The sequence below is a fragment of the Lycorma delicatula genome, chromosome 7 (assembly GCF_047948215.1).
Source record: "Lycorma delicatula isolate Av1 chromosome 7, ASM4794821v1, whole genome shotgun sequence".
Taxonomy (NCBI): Eukaryota; Metazoa; Arthropoda; class Insecta; order Hemiptera; family Fulgoridae; genus Lycorma; species Lycorma delicatula.
In genome coordinates this window covers 84,503,262-84,519,516 of record NC_134461.1, presented here as the reverse complement: position 1 = coordinate 84,519,516, position 16,255 = coordinate 84,503,262, and the positions used below count along the sequence as shown (strand labels likewise).

The window sequence follows — 16,255 nt, the reverse complement described above, 5'->3', positions numbered from 1 at the left end:
TAAGTAAAACAAATTTAATCTTTGAATAAATTGAACTTTAAAAAAATTGTTAAAAATAATTTTTTCTATTAATTCTGGAAGTAAATAATACAATAAGAACAATTTTTTAGTAATTAAAAGATTTTTAAATTTAAAAAAAAAAAATCCTTTTCAGCATGCCACAAGGTGGAGGTAGATTTCGCCGGTGCTAAGTGGGGGATAAAAAAGATTTCAACCTTAGAGTTAAGAAAAACATCAAATTTACTCAATACGACAATGGTTACAAGTGAAAAAAAGTTTCATAAATTTAGCATATGACAAGTCCCATCTTCTTACAATTCCAGCAATATTTTGGTCATTCCTGCCATAAGGATTGGTCATATTAAAAATTGTTTCAAACGTTTTAGGTAATGTTTAGAGGACTAACGACCACTTTAAACCAATTCGATACTGTACTTATTAAGGGAAGCATGATTTTTTTTGTATTCAAAACCCCACATTTTCACCCCCTGGGCCAATGGTCGGTGATATCAAAAACCTTTACTAAGATAAGTTTTAGGCCCTTTTCCAAAGAATAATAGGAACTTAAACAAATTTGATATTTTACTTAATAAGAAAGTTAAAGCAATATTCTGTTTTTTTTCAAGAAACCCCCCATTTACAGCCCCACGATCCAATTTTGGCTGTTAATGAACTCGAGACTGAGATTTTGGGACGAATTATCTTTAAGGAACAATTTGAAAGTGATTGGTGCAAAATTACGGCAGTTATCGTATCCACAAGAAAGTGAAAAAAAAAATATATATATAAACTTTTGAGCTGACTGTGGTTTTGGGATCTGGGGAATGTGAAACGCGAAGATATGTCAAAATTTCCCAGAAGTCGAATCATGGTACTCATTACAATAGGTAGCTTTCTTATGAAATCTACCTAAAAAAGAAGGAAAAATAAAGAAGCTATATACCAATAAATCAGAAGATGTTTTAAACATAAAAAATACACTTTTTAAATAACTAATACCAATACCTACCTGCAGTTTCATAGTGTGTAATATATTTTTAAACTATAAAAACAGGAAATCCTTAAAAATCAGAAATATTTTTAAATAATAATGTATATTTGTTAGCAACTTACAAATTTTAACATAGAAAATTTTTTATTTTTTCAGCTTTATAAACTTCTGTAACAGAATCTAATATATTATATACTTTTTGTAGTTAAATATTGAATCAGGGAAGTAGTTTTTAAATGAATCTAACCTGACTAAATGTTTTAACTATATTGTAACTAATTTCAAAACCAATGAAAGTTGCTGTTAAATTTTTTTAAAGACATTTATTCTGATTGTTTCAAACAATCATGTAGATAAACTACAAATTAATATCACAGATCTTATATAAGAATATTTTAAACACTTTTACTTGCATGTAAAATGAAGAAGGATTTATAAAAATTAATTGAAGTTGTAATATTTTATAATAAATCCTTGCAGGTCCTGAATAAGAAGATGTCTATCAGGCACCTCTAACAACCTGATAATTCAGGTTGTTAGGTACACTACCTGATAATTCAGTATATAATTCTGGTATGTACCTGGTGCTGTCAGGTACATGCCAGAAGTAGCATCAGGGAAATTGAGTAATGTGAAATAAAGGTAAATGACAATGGCTAAGGCCTAATTTGATAAAAAAATTCTTATGGAAAACTGATGTTAAATAATTTTTTAAATTAGCATTTTAAGTAGATATTCATTTAGAAATTAATAAACCTATCTGCATAGATAAATAATAATACTGTATTCAATTAGCTTAAAGAATGAAGAATAAACAAACATTGCGCTTGTGTGAGTTAGTCATGATTCTGCTGAGTCACGTCCTGTGTATCAGTACCAATTCACAATGCAGCCATATCTATGTACAACACCAGTCACTGTATAATTAGTCACATAGTAGTCATATACTCAAAGGTTTATACAATATTATGTCTTCTCAGTTTTATTAAAACCCTTGATCTTTTCATATGATCACTCTTTTGTTCTTGTATTCAATTTATGTTTCTGTTATTATTTACTCTAATGTTATTTAAAGTTAATACTTGTATAATGCAATCTTTATAAGTTTATTGGAACGTGAGTGTAGTGTATTCCTCTGAATAAAAAGCCAAGAAAAAAGCTCTTCAGTCTGAGGAAAAATACATTATTTTAAATGCTTATAAGAGTAAATTACTGAATAATCCAATGGCATTGATTTTGGATGTCATTAATAAAACTGCTAACAAAAGTGGAAGTTGTGCTGTTTCAGTGTAAAAAGTGATTTGTGAGTATTAATCTGTTAATGAATTACGTTCTCCAATAAAACAAAACTTAATAGGTCAGTTGAAGAAAAATTTGAAGATTTTGATAAAAACACGATTCATAAAAAAGGGCAAGAATTTTAATTTCAAAACAAACTGCTTACAACAGACAAAGTGTTATGAGCTGTAAAAGATGATAATGGTCTACTAGATTTTCGAAGAATAGCTTTTTATATATTTTTAACAATTATGAATTTTATATACAAAAAAACAGGACCGGGAAGGTGCTTCAACTTACAATAATGATATCATTACATGGCAAAAACATTACCTCACTGAAATAAAGAAAATGAGGCAAGAAGGTCATAGAATATATTATATGGATGAAACTTGGGTCAATGAAGGCCAACAAAAAGTTTTGTTTGTAAAAGACGAAGCTGTAAATTCATCAAAAGAACCCTTTCAGTGTGGCTTATCAACCAGTAATAAGGCTCCATTGGATAAAGGTAGGTGTCTCATACTTACATATATCAGCAGTGATAGTGGGTTTGACATGGTGGTCTCTGGAGTTTTAAATCTAAATCTACAGGAGACTATCATAATAAGATGAACAGCAAGTTTTTTGAGAAATGGTTTGTGTTACCTATTCTGGAAGATTAGTTATTGTCGTGGACAATAACCCTTATCATTCCCCCTTATCATTCATGTAAAAAGGAAAAAATTCCAGCCGTGTTTTGGAAAAAGAATGTTATCAAAATGTGGCTTAGTTCAAAAGGAGTGATTTTTGAAGAGGATGAACCTAGGTCCAATCATCGCAAACGGTTTTGCGCATTAAAAGTAATTTTTATGTGTATAAAATTGATGAGTTAGCAAGATCCATGGGTAAAACTGTGTTTCGATTACCTTCCTATCATTGTAAACTCAATCCAATTGAGTTAATTTGGGGACAAATCAAAAGTTAAAGAGCATCAGAAATATGACTTTTAAAATATCTAAATGTTAAAAATTTATGCTTAAAAGCAATCTACAAAATGGGCCAGCAGGAATGGAAAAACTGTATATAAAACATTTTGAACCAAATTATTGGGAATTGAATAATATAACAGAAAACAAAATTGAGTCTCTCATTGTGTTTCTAAATACTAACAGCACTATGGACTTCTCACAATCAGGTGACAAAAACTGAATTAAATTTATTATTTATTTATCACAGAAATTTAATCTAAGATATTAGTGAACTTTTACTGTTTATGGACAATTGACAATTTCATAACTCTTAAAAACACTCAGATAAAAATGCTATTTAAATTTAAAATATATGTACAATTATATATACAATATATATATAATTATATATATATTGTACATATAATGTACAATATATATATATATAATTGCACATGGTTACTGAATATTAAACAAACGCGTAGTTTTATATGAATTTACAGGAGATGCTTATGAATGGGCTGCCTGAACTCATATGTGCAGTTTGTTTACTTCAACTTTATAAGCTAACTGAATTAGGTATAAAAAAAATGTTCACAAAATGACAGAAATGTTCTTTAAAATATACACATCATTTCTAAAATTTATGGTTAAATTTTTTTAAAAGTAATAATAATATTGCAAATTTATATGAATAAAACAATAGTTATTAATACACAACAATAAATGAACTGTGTCATTGAGTGATCAAGCCATAATCAAATCTTTAAATTGTAAAATAATGGTTCATATTTAATTTTATCTAAAGTGACGACATATATTTTTATTACAAAATATTTTGAATGCATTGCATTATTAGGTAACTTGACAATTAAAAAAATTTTGTTAATCATACTAAACTGAGCTCATGAAGATAAAATGATCATTAGATAAATTTGAGTGTATTTTCTTTATTACTATCCAATCTGATATAGTACTGAATCTTTTATTTAGAGATGAGAATTAAATGTATTGTCATAACAAAGTGATATATTTATATTGCTGAAATCATACTAGATTACTAAAAATAAACAATGTTGGAAGCAGCTTAGGTGCATAGAGTCAGCATTTCATTCAGGACTAAGGAAACAGTACTGGTTACTGATGAATGTGACTGCCTTATAATGAGTAAGAAATATACTTATTTACCTCTAGTAAGTAATAAAGAAGGTGGGCCACTTCCAGTCTTATGATAAAGGAACAATTTAAACCAAATTGAATTGACTTCTGGTGTTGCTGGTCCAAGGTGTGGTAAACAATCACATTTTATTGATCTTACTTCTTTACTGAGTGGAGCCATTGTTACCAGTAAACTGAAAGATAAAAAAAGTGTTAGAACTAAATAAGAGAAAGCTATCAATTTTCCATTACTTTGAGGGTTGTTCAATAATTACAGACAAATAGCAGAAAACTACTTAATACAATAATCTGAATAAATGTTTGATATTCAAGTTGGATATTGAAAAAAATTGTTCAAAAAGAATTTTCATCATTAAAAACCTCTTTTGTTTATTTCAAAATGTAGGCTCTGTTTGAAATATGTACTATAGAAGAACACCATCTTGCGATAAGATTTTTATTTTTCGAGTGTGAAACCTTTAAAAAATCAAAATATTTGTGATCCAAAAGTCACTTGCAAACATTAAAATAGTTCAGTGAAAAGTGTATTTTAGCAAAAGACTGCAGAAATTTCAATTGACACTTTGAAAAATCACATTAATGATCTTATTCACAAGGAGAGTTGCATAAAACTTTACTGAAATTTATAGTATATTGGCTCAGTTCATTCCATCATCTGTGATAATATCAATTACTGCAAAATGGGTTCCAAGACAATTAACTCAAAATTACACACACATCTGAATTCATATTTATAAGAGATTTAAACAAGAACTTTTAGTGAAAGAGAATGCTACTTTTAGATCACATAAAACTTGGATTCATCATTTTGTGCTGAAATCCAAACATCACACCATGGAACATCCAAGTTTGTCCACCAGTAAAAAGTTCAAAACCTACGCATCAGCTGATAAAGTGAGGCTAACAATGTTTTGGGACTACGAAGTACCAATTTATTGCGATTACTTGGAAGAGTAAGTTACAATCAACAATAAGTAACATTGTGACAAATAAAGTGTCAGAAAATAAGTCACACCTTCAATAAGGAGGAAATTTCCTGGTTCTCTCTCAAAAGAATAATTTTTCTGTTTGAAGCTATTCAAAAGTTGAGTTAGGATGTACTGTTACAGCCATCTACAGTCCCAATTTTGCACAATCAGGTTTTTTGTTTGGTCCTCTCAAAGAACAATCATTACTAATGGAATAAAAAAGCACAAGAAAGGCGGGAGTTGAGATTTTGTTGAGAAATAAAATTATAATCACTGTCATTGAATAAATATCATTTTTTTTAAATTCGTCTCTTTAATTATTGAATGACTCTCGCATTTTAAAAACATTACTTACTAATACTGCTTTAGGTCAATGTAATAAAATATTACGTGTACAAACAGGAAATATATAAGGAAGATTTAAATTGTCATAAGCAGAGTTTGCTGCTTTTTCTTTCCCTTCTGCAGTAATCAAGATGTCTGAGCAACTGGTAGAACAATTATGTTTCTTAGTGAATAATTTATTAAACTTTTGACACATGAAGGGGATATCTTTCTCTTTATATGAGTTTAAAAATCAGTTTGAGGATGACTGTCTTTCAGTCTAGAGGATATGAACAGTGAAAGTGATTCCAAGAGTGTTGGGAGAGAGCTGAAAATGAACCACAAGCTTGCAAAAAAAATCTCAATCAAAGAAGGCAGATCAAAGTTAAAAACTGATTGAAGAATAATAAAAATTTATAAAGGAAATCCAGAAAAACTTTAAATTATTGAATGTATTAAAAAATACCACAAAATTATTTAAAATTCAGCAAAGTAAGTACTATGTGGATTTCCTGTCTTTTGTATCCTAAACACAAAGAGAACAGATTGGCTGTTGTCACAATCTATGCAGTGATAAAAGATTTAGACAAGTTTTTATAGACTATAATAACTTGAGATGAAACATGGGTATTATTTCACCCTATCAAAAATCTAGGAAGTAGTGACAAAATTCAAGCTCACCTCTGCCAGAAAAACCACATTTATCTTTCAAAATCTTTTTTGAATAGATAGGACAGTGAGGAATATTGAAAGGCCACCAAATTCATATGATTTGACACTGTACAATTTTCAATTTTGAAAAATTTTCAAAAAACATTGTATCTTCTTCAAATCCAAAGACTTGAACTGCCTCAAGCTGCCAATAGAAAAACCAGATGGTTCTATAAACTGGGAAAAATTTTACAGGAAAAATTCTGTAATTCAGTGGTTAAATGGTGTCATGAATACCTAATAGCAGAAAAAGAAGATATTGAATTCTTTCTCTGATGTGTAATAAAGAAGTAATAAACAAAAAGAAAATTTTAAGTTTTTTTATTAAAAGTTTTCTGTAATTGGGAAAACTGACTCTTTTAGCTGCCAAAAGTGTATAAGAATGATGATGAATATACATACCCATAATTTTTATTCAGTAACCTAGTACAAGTGTCATTATCAAGTGATTGAAGACTTTCACACCTAATCAAATCAAGACCACAGTTACTGTTACTATTATATCTTAACTTCATAACAGTTGAGCGTAATATTAAAGCATGTTCAAAGTAGCGTCTAACTTCACCTTCACTATCATCTCTTGTTGTGCTAACCTAAAACAAAAAAAAAAAAAACAATGCGAGAGATAATTTTATTTTTAATAACAATTTTTATTTAAATACCTTTTTTTTAAATTATTTACAACAGAATAATTTTTTTGCTGGTGGATGATGTGACATCTCAAAAAAAATTCTTTTTATTTTAACTGATTCTTTTTTTAACATTCATTCAATCAGTCTGTAATTAAGATATTTGATAGGGTCCAGGACAAGAAAATAAATTATCCTGATGGTAGCCTGCCCTTTTTCAGCATCTACCTCTTCTCCTTATTCTTGAGATCCCTTCTTTCCCATTATTAGTAATGTGGATATTGGTCAAGGACAGACCCTACTAGGTTCTCCTGCATGTTTTACTTGATACTGGAACCTGAAGAACCAATGCAGTTTTGGATATGGTAGGAGACTGCCTAAGGATCAACTCAGGAACTCTTTTTCCTAGCTGACTGGACAATAAGCCTAAAGGCTAATCCTATTGGATAAGATTGGGCATCCTAGCCTCATCAACAAAATAAAACATATTTGATAAAATATTTATGCATACAATAACACATACATATCTGGTCTTTCAATTTCTAAAATTAACTTTCAACTTATTTCTTGTGCTTAATTAATTTCTCATTAGGTTTAAATAGCTTTGTACACCAATTCCAAAACTGTTCAGTTAATTCAAAAAATAAATAATAAATAAGGTAAACCCAACACAATAAAAGTATAAAGAGTAAAATGAAAGCAGGTAAAATACACAAGTGGACGAGGTAATACATTATTACACACTAACAGTTAAGACACAAAAATAAAGATATAAAAAATTAACAATTGTACCTTTTCAAGTTCACATAAGAAGCTATCAATAAGTTCATCCGATAATTTACCAACTTCAAACATAGTAACTGCATGGCTTTTTAACCCCTGTGAAAAATAAATAAATACATTTATAATTTTTAATTTATACAGGTGCATTTATAAAGAGTGATATTTAAGTATGGAAACAGCTTTATACAGCATATCTGAAAGGTATTTGGAGGCAGAAAGAAATGGGGTTCTACATAGTTCAAAAAAATCTCATTATGGTGGGTTTTTAATTTTTGTCTGCCGTACTGAATATCAAACTTAATTTTTTTGTTAGCAAGGAATGACACATGATTTCGATTTAAACTTTTGAAAGAAATACAATGGTGACATTGTTTTTCTGTTGATGCCTTTGTAATCGAGTTATAATCATTCAAAGTTGCAATGTGGAAAAATTGTGTTAACAATAAAACGAGGTAAAACGCACTGCATGAACAATTTTATTGCATTTTACATTCATAATGCATATTGCATACAATAACAAACTTTAAAAAAATGCTATAATATTTATAATAATAAACAACTAATAATTAACAACCACAGCAACAAATTAAACGCCTATAACAATTGATATTATTTACTTTAAACATTACAATATTTTAAAATTTTAAATAATGTTTTTGATTGTAACTTACTAATGAAATAAATTTTGAAAGCATAGTATTCTACAATAAATATTCAAAATGCTTCCTTTCTATAGCTTGGCAGTGTGCTAACCACAAGTAATATTCATTTATAACTTGTATCATGTCTGGTGATACAGAAGTAGATTTTTCAATTATTCTTCTTCTCAATTTGTCATGTATGCAGGTTTTGTTTTGTAAACGTTATGTATCAGGTACTCCCAAAAAAGTAATTCAGTGGAGACAGGTCTGGGGACCTGGCAGGTCATTCTATGCTCCTGTACAACCTATCCGGTGATTTGGAAATAGTTCATTTAAGATTTGTTGTGCTCATAGATAATAATGAGGTGGTGCCCCACCTTTGATGAAATCATAAGTTATTATTTAATTCTTGTCCAACATTTTCTCAGATATTTGGTAAAATCCTATCAGCTAACAAGCTGCAGTAAGTGTCTCCTGTAAGACTATCATCTAAAATAAAACACCCTACAATACAATAATCAATGATTTGTGCCCAAATGTTCACTTTCTGAGGGTGCTGTATATGAGCTTCCCACATTCATCTTGGATTATTATTGCTCCAATATTGACAGTTTTGCTTATTCACATGGCTATTTAACAGAAAAATCGCTTCATCAGTAAATATTATTGAATAAGAGAAATTTGCATCTGTCTATTTTTTCATTATAATATCACAATAATAACTCTGTAGTCAAAATCATCTTCTGAAAGTTCTTGCACAAGGTGTAGCTTATAAGGGTGAATTTTATTTGTTTTAAGAATTTTTTGAACTGAAAAATAACTTATGTCATGTTGGACAACAGCTTTCCAAATTGAAGAATGAGAATGAGTCTTCAAGAAATGTCTGCAATACATCTAATGACTTTGCATCACTTGTGGCAGTTCTTGGCAGGATGATTCTTTACAGTATCGGTTTCTTCAATAGCTCTACGTTTTGATCACAGTCAATTTACCTATTGGTTCTCTGTTTGAAAATCTATTAAATAAATCACAAACCTCTTGTAAAGGCCGAAATCTGTCACCATACCCATATATCATCAACAAAATTACTCTTTCGGTTTCACTTAAAGAAGGTATTGTTATTTGAAGATTTAATATTTAATAAAACTAAATAAATAAAAGAGGAAACTAATAATAAAACTTTCATCAATAAACAAATTAGAACCACTAAGTCTACAGCTTAATTTTACTAGCACTGTCAAATTTTACCATTACAAGTATGATGAAGTAAAAAGATGAAATGAGGAGTTAATATGTTGAATTGTTTCAACGTAATACAAAATGCACTGTTGTAAATTAACAGCTGATTTACTCAACTAAATTTGTAATACATTTTTTAAGTAAATATTTCCAGCTGATTTGTTTCATTTACAATAAGTAACAAATATCAGCTGGTATTAATACTGGAAGTTAATTTTTATTTACAAAATAATATGAAATAACCATTTTTTTTTGTAGTTAATATGTTGTTAATTATTAGTTATTGATTATTATTATCAATATTGTAGCACTGTTTAAATTTTGTTATGGTATACACTGTGAATGTAAAATGCAATAAAATTGATCATGCAGTGCATTTTACCTCATTTTATTGTTAACACGATTTTTCCATCATTGCAACTTTGAATACTTATAACTCAATAATGAAGACATTAACAGAAAAACAGGTTTCAAAATTGTTTTTCTTGTAAAATCTTAAATCAAAATCATGTGTCATATATCCACCTTCCTATTTAAAAAAAATTAAAGTTTGAATCAATGTGGCAGATCCAAGATGGTGGACAAAAACTAATGCAGATATTTTTGAACTATGTAGAACCCCATTTATTTTTGCCTCCAAATACCTCTCAGATATCCGTATAAAGTTGTTTCCATACCTAAATATCACCCTGTGTATATCATTTGATATATACAATTTTAAAAATGAAGATAAAAAAGTATTATTTGTAAATAATTTACTTAGATAAAAGAAAATGACCAAAATACACTTTACAGGATAAACAACTGTTAATCAATGAAATGAAACCAACAGTATTTTTATTATCCAAGATGATAATTTTCTTTTTTTTTTACTAATGTCTCAAATTGCTTCAGTAAAGTAATCTGCTGATGATTCTACATATTTGTGGCTACTGCACAACAGAAGTTGAGCAATGTTGTTTCAACTGAAATTATAAGTAATTTTTTTGGAATGAGATACTTAAGTTGTAGTAAAAAGGGTGTATGTTGTATTTAAAAATTGAATTTTCTTTAAGCTTTGTCTATTCATTTAGTAGATTGCATTTAGTTACATGTTTTTTAAATATTTCATTATGTTTCAAGTGACTGGACATGATCTATATAATTGTTAAAATAAGTACATTTTTTATTTTTTTTCTGTGAGGTGGGCTGGCAAATCCTGATTGTATGGAATGCTTTTATGAGCACTATATGCATTTTTGAAGCTGTGATCTCTTGGTACTGAATTTAAGACTTAAAGCAATTTTTAATTTGCATACAACTAAAGTTTGTTTTTTTGCTGAATATAGTATGTGTAATAATTTTTTGTTCCTTAAAGCTACAGTGTATCCTACCATTTCTTTTAAACATATGAGCTATTTTCATATGAGGCTGCTGTTAATAAAACTTATATGAAGGTCATCAGATTTTAAGTAATATTTGTTTTTGAATGTAAAGTAATTTTACTTTATCATCATTTTTTTTATTTCTAAATTACATTCTTATGAATAATCTGTTGTTAAAATTTGTCTACAAGAATGATGCATATTTCTAGCACTGAAATATTTGTTAGACTAAAAGATTCAAAAACTAACTTAAAACCACCAACATACGTAGAAGGTTTTTTTCATCTTCCTTATGAGATATATCTGGTTTACATATAAATGAATTTCATTTTGAAGAAAGTTTCACAGGATTAATGGGAGATCTGCTTTAGAAGCTGAGTTTAGGCAAGTAATGATTTCTCACTACTAAAAATACACACAGTATACATTCATGAGAATGTTATTATTAGCATCTCATACAAATATATATTTTAGTTAATTTTAAATGTATATGTTCACCAAATAACATATTTTATGCAGACAGTTAAGTGTCACTGTATTTTTAAAAATGAGTGTTACATGAAATTCTTCAATGAAGAATCAGAGAATTAGCTTGAGGTAAATTTACTTGTTTGCCTACTTTCTGACTTTTAAACGTCTACTATCAAAAACAATCCTAATTTTCAATTAATGAATTCATCTTGATTTTATTGTTTAATTTATGATTTTATTCTTTATTCAAAACTTGAGATTTGCTTTACCAAAAACAAATTAAAGAAAAATGTGGTTAAAAGACTGGGATAGAACAAAGAAAATAATAAACAAGTATAAAAAAGCATTCACTTTATAGACAACTATGATATCAGATGTATTATTAAAATGTTTTCACTGGATATGTATATGTGTGAATATAGTGAATGACATAATGGAGGGAGCTCATTTGTTCACAATGTATTTTGAACAATACATTAAATAGGTATTTTGAAAAGATATAATGTGATTTTTACTAAGCTTTGCATAGATAAATTACTAATGACAAAGAGTACATGAGTGTAGTTACAGCTTACCGGAGATTCAAGTCAGGGGGGCAGTCGACTGCCATGACACTCCGACATTCCTGCGCATAGCCTAACGGCGGAGGCTGGGGATGTTGGGGGTGTTTAACAAGGTTGAGGAAAAAAAAAAAGCTTACCGGAGATAAATTACCCATCATTAGAAATGCCGTCAAAGTAGAATCAAATATGAATGCGATACGTTTATTTTTTGTTAATGGAGCTGACTGATCTGAAACATCATCAGATTCACTCGGTGTTGTAACAGCAGCTGAAATACTTTGATCATCGCTTGTTATTCCTGCTTCGGCTAAAGCAGCATTTAATTCCAGTAGTAATGGTTCATCTGATATAGGACTAAGGCTCCTTAGAACAAACAAAAACATAATTTTATACAGGAATAAATCTTGCAATTACTTTTACATTAATTTTTCCATATTGAAAACTCAGGAAAAAGAGATAATTTTAAAAAAAATGTAAAGACAAGGTTTTAATATCATTTGTTTTTATACGATAAAAAGAAAAAAGGAGAAATTTATATTTTTATTCTCTTACAATTATACTTATTCATTTTAGTAATACTATATAATATAAAAATTTCTTTATAAATAATTTTAAAGGCTAACCATCAAACAGTTGCTCACAATGACAAAGATATATTTAATATACAATAACAAATAGCAATACAAAATTAACAAAAATAAATATGATACATTCTTTTTTTTCTTTTACTTGACAGTATGTACGATCAAAAAATTTCAATTGTCATCAACAAGAGTACGAAACCAACCACAATACTGCAAACATTTTCCATGGCCTACTTCTTTCAGTTCTTAAATGACACTAATGCGATAAGCATGCAATTTCAATTTTTTTAGTAGCCCTGAAATCTGTAGATAGTGAAAACCCAGCGTGTGAATATAACTTTCTGAGCGATCTGAAACTCATTTTTCACTTGTTCATAAGATTTATACGTGCAATAGGTCTAATAATAAACACACATTTGTCCTTGGAAAACAACATAGTTAACACAATATAGCACTAGTGCATAAGGAGGACATTTCAACTGTTACAAGCTGCTAACCTCAAGTACAGTAGTGTCAACTGTCATGTAGAGAGAATAAAATTTACCTTTGCGTAACTTCTACCTTCTTAATCTTAGGGTTGCGTCCTTTTTGAAACACACGTTATAACAATTATCAATATTAATTACATTATTCCATGTATCATTTTGTATAAAAAAAAGTGCTCAGATACAAATTACCTTTTTTATAAAGCTTAATTAAAGGAAATACATTTTCTTTTTGCTGTTTTCAATAAAAAAATTAACTGAATTATAACATTTTAAATTACAGAATTTTTCAGTCCCTCCAGGAAAAATTATTTTATGCTCTTTTTTCATAGTTAACTTGAAAATTAAGAATCCAATAAATAAAAATTAAACAGTTTTTGAAAAATTATTTCCCAAATTTTTCCTTTTTCTTTCATTATCAATAGAGACCAGATTATATGCATTTGCATATTAAGCCCATTCTCACCGGTTATTGCATATTTTCCTTAAATTCTAGTGATATGCATATTTTTGCTATATTTACAATATTTTTCGGTAAATAAATGAAATCTTACGTTGAAGCCGGCCAAACCTATTAGCCGCATGGCTCTTAGAGAGCACTTAGCAGCTGTGCGTCTATGGTTTTGGTAGAATAATATTATTATGAGGACAAATAAAACACAGACTCACACAAGACAAAGACGGACAATACCGTTCTGCATCACGCACGCCTACTGAAGCATTCCACCCCCTAGGAAATTAAATTATGCAAGTTATTGTTGATGTGCTCATTGCATTAGTTTAGTTTTTTATTTATTTGAGCAAGGTTTAATGTGTACCATGCTTACCGAAAAAAAAATGCCTCTTCATAGATAGCTGACTATCCTGGAACATTTACATATGATGGAAATGTTTTATATTGTCGAGTTTATGAGAAAAATATTTTGTGCACAAAAAGTTTCAAATAAATGAGCATGTCAACATAGATGAACAAGTCATCTTCATATTTCAGGATTGCAAAAGAAAGGCCCATGAGAACACTTATAAAAGTGGCAAGTAGCAGTGGTTTCACTTCCAAAGGTAAACAAAAAAGTTACTTTAGCATGGATTTATGTGAAGCACTCCTTACAAGTAATATTCCTCTTCACAAACTTACAAATCCTACCTTCAAAGATTTTCTGCAAAAATATGGCTTGAATCAAAATATACCAGCAGATGAATCAACATTGTGTAAAGATTACATACCAACAATTTACCTACATGTTCTGGAAGAAATACGCAATGAACTCAAGGATAGCATTATTTGGATTTCAGCTGATGAAACTACTGACAATTGTGGCCATTACATTGCAAATTTAATTGTCGGTGCATTAAAACTAGAGCCCTCTTTTTCCTATCTGGTGGTCTACAAAGACCTTGAAAAGACAAATTCTATGATCGCCAGATTTGTGAATTAATGTATTAAAAAAATATTTCCTGAATCTTCTGCAGATGAAAAGAGTGTTTGTTTATATTTCTATCAGATGCTGCTCCCTATATAATCAAGGCAACCAAAGCCCCCCCAAATATTTTATCCCAATTTGATTCATCTGACATGCTTTGTTTACGGAGTAAATTGATTCGCTCAAGAAGTATGATCGATGTTTAGGAATGTAAATAAACAGATTTCATCAACAAATAAAGTGTTTTTTAAGGAACCTGCTTGCAATAAGGCCTATAAAGAAAAACTGCCAAATGTGTCTTTACCTCCTGAACCAGAGGTAACTCAATAGGGAACACAGATTGAAGCTGTACTGTTTTACAATAAACATTTTGAGGCCATCAAAAGTGTAGTAAACGACTTTGATAGTGCAGAGGCTATGGCAGTTTGTCAGTCCAAGGAAGCATTTAACGATTCTTGTATAAAAAAAAACATAGCTGGATTAGCACTCATTTTTTCCACATACCTGTGAGTATTAAAACGCTTGAAACTCAAGGTTTGGCATTGACTGAATTTATTCAGTTAATGAACAAAATCCGCCAAATGAACTTCACACTGCCAGAGGTATTCCCATGTAAACTTAAAGAAAAATTTGAAAACATTTTGAACAATAACCCAGGCTTTGAACTTTTGTGTAAAATGATAGTTTTATTAATGGGACGGCACCCAAATTCAAATACTGCCCAGTTACCTCAGTGGATCTGGAATGATCCTTTTCCACTTATAAAAATATTTTGAGTGATCGAAGACACAATCTTACTACAGAACATTTGGAACAGTACCAGATTGTTTACATTTACAAAAGTAACAAGATGTTGAATAATTGTTAATTATCAATCTGTTATTCAACTAATTACTAATGTATGCTGATTTTGAAATAAAAAAAACTAAAAATTACTATTTTTTTATAATTAAAAGTTGCATATTTTTACACTTTTCATGCATATTTTAAGCATTCTTCATGCATATTTCAAGCATTTTATGTTGCATATAATTCGGTCTCTAATTATCAATCTAATACTAACAGTGTTATTTGTGTACAACTTCTTCAATTTTGAAGTAGAATAAAACACTGCAGCCAAAGATTACATTTTGAAACCTGGAAGTCAAATCATACTGAAAATTTTCATTATATGAACACATACAGAAATGATCAGACGCAATTATTTCTCCCTTTTTTCTTCAGTTCTTATATTTTTTTAAATTTATTTTTCTTACATTAGGCATTATTATTGCATTAATAATTGTACTACTTTTTAGTTGTTTACTACAGCAATGATTGGGAATCAATAGTGAGATGGGTCAAAGGACTAAAATACTACTCTAAATAGTTGTTATAAGTATTCATAATATATACATTTTTACACGTACTTAATTTTCTTGAGGAACAAAGTCTAATTTAATTATAACTTACATTCTGGCTCTTGCTGGACTCCAAGACGGATGCCAAATTTGACTTTCTAAATCTAAAATTTTCTTTTTAGCAAAACCTAATCTACAATATAATGATACAGCATTTTGTACTGCTTGAATGTCAGTCATTAAAACATTTGCAAGCTGAAAGCAAATAAAAGTCGATTCAGTATATTTATCATAACTTTTTTACCTTAAAACTAAGATACAAATTAGCCATTTGTAT

The 16,255-nt window shown here is 29.2% G+C and overlaps 1 protein-coding gene across 2 annotated transcripts in view; it reads right to left on the bottom strand.

Moving 5' to 3' along the window:
* Positions 1-16,255, bottom strand: part of LOC142327683 (protein FAM91A1) — an 81,245-nt gene that overhangs the window by 28,975 nt on the left and 36,015 nt on the right. For both annotated transcript variants that reach the window (XM_075370921.1, XM_075370922.1), the window contains exons 7-11: positions 16,031-16,173; positions 12,226-12,451; positions 7,820-7,906; positions 6,801-6,991; positions 4,405-4,568 (exon numbers count right to left, since the gene is read on the bottom strand). In XM_075370921.1, coding sequence (XP_075227036.1) covers positions 4,405-4,568; positions 6,801-6,991; positions 7,820-7,906; positions 12,226-12,451; positions 16,031-16,173 — 811 coding nt within the window. The remainder of the gene's footprint in view (positions 1-4,404; positions 4,569-6,800; positions 6,992-7,819; positions 7,907-12,225; positions 12,452-16,030; positions 16,174-16,255) is intronic.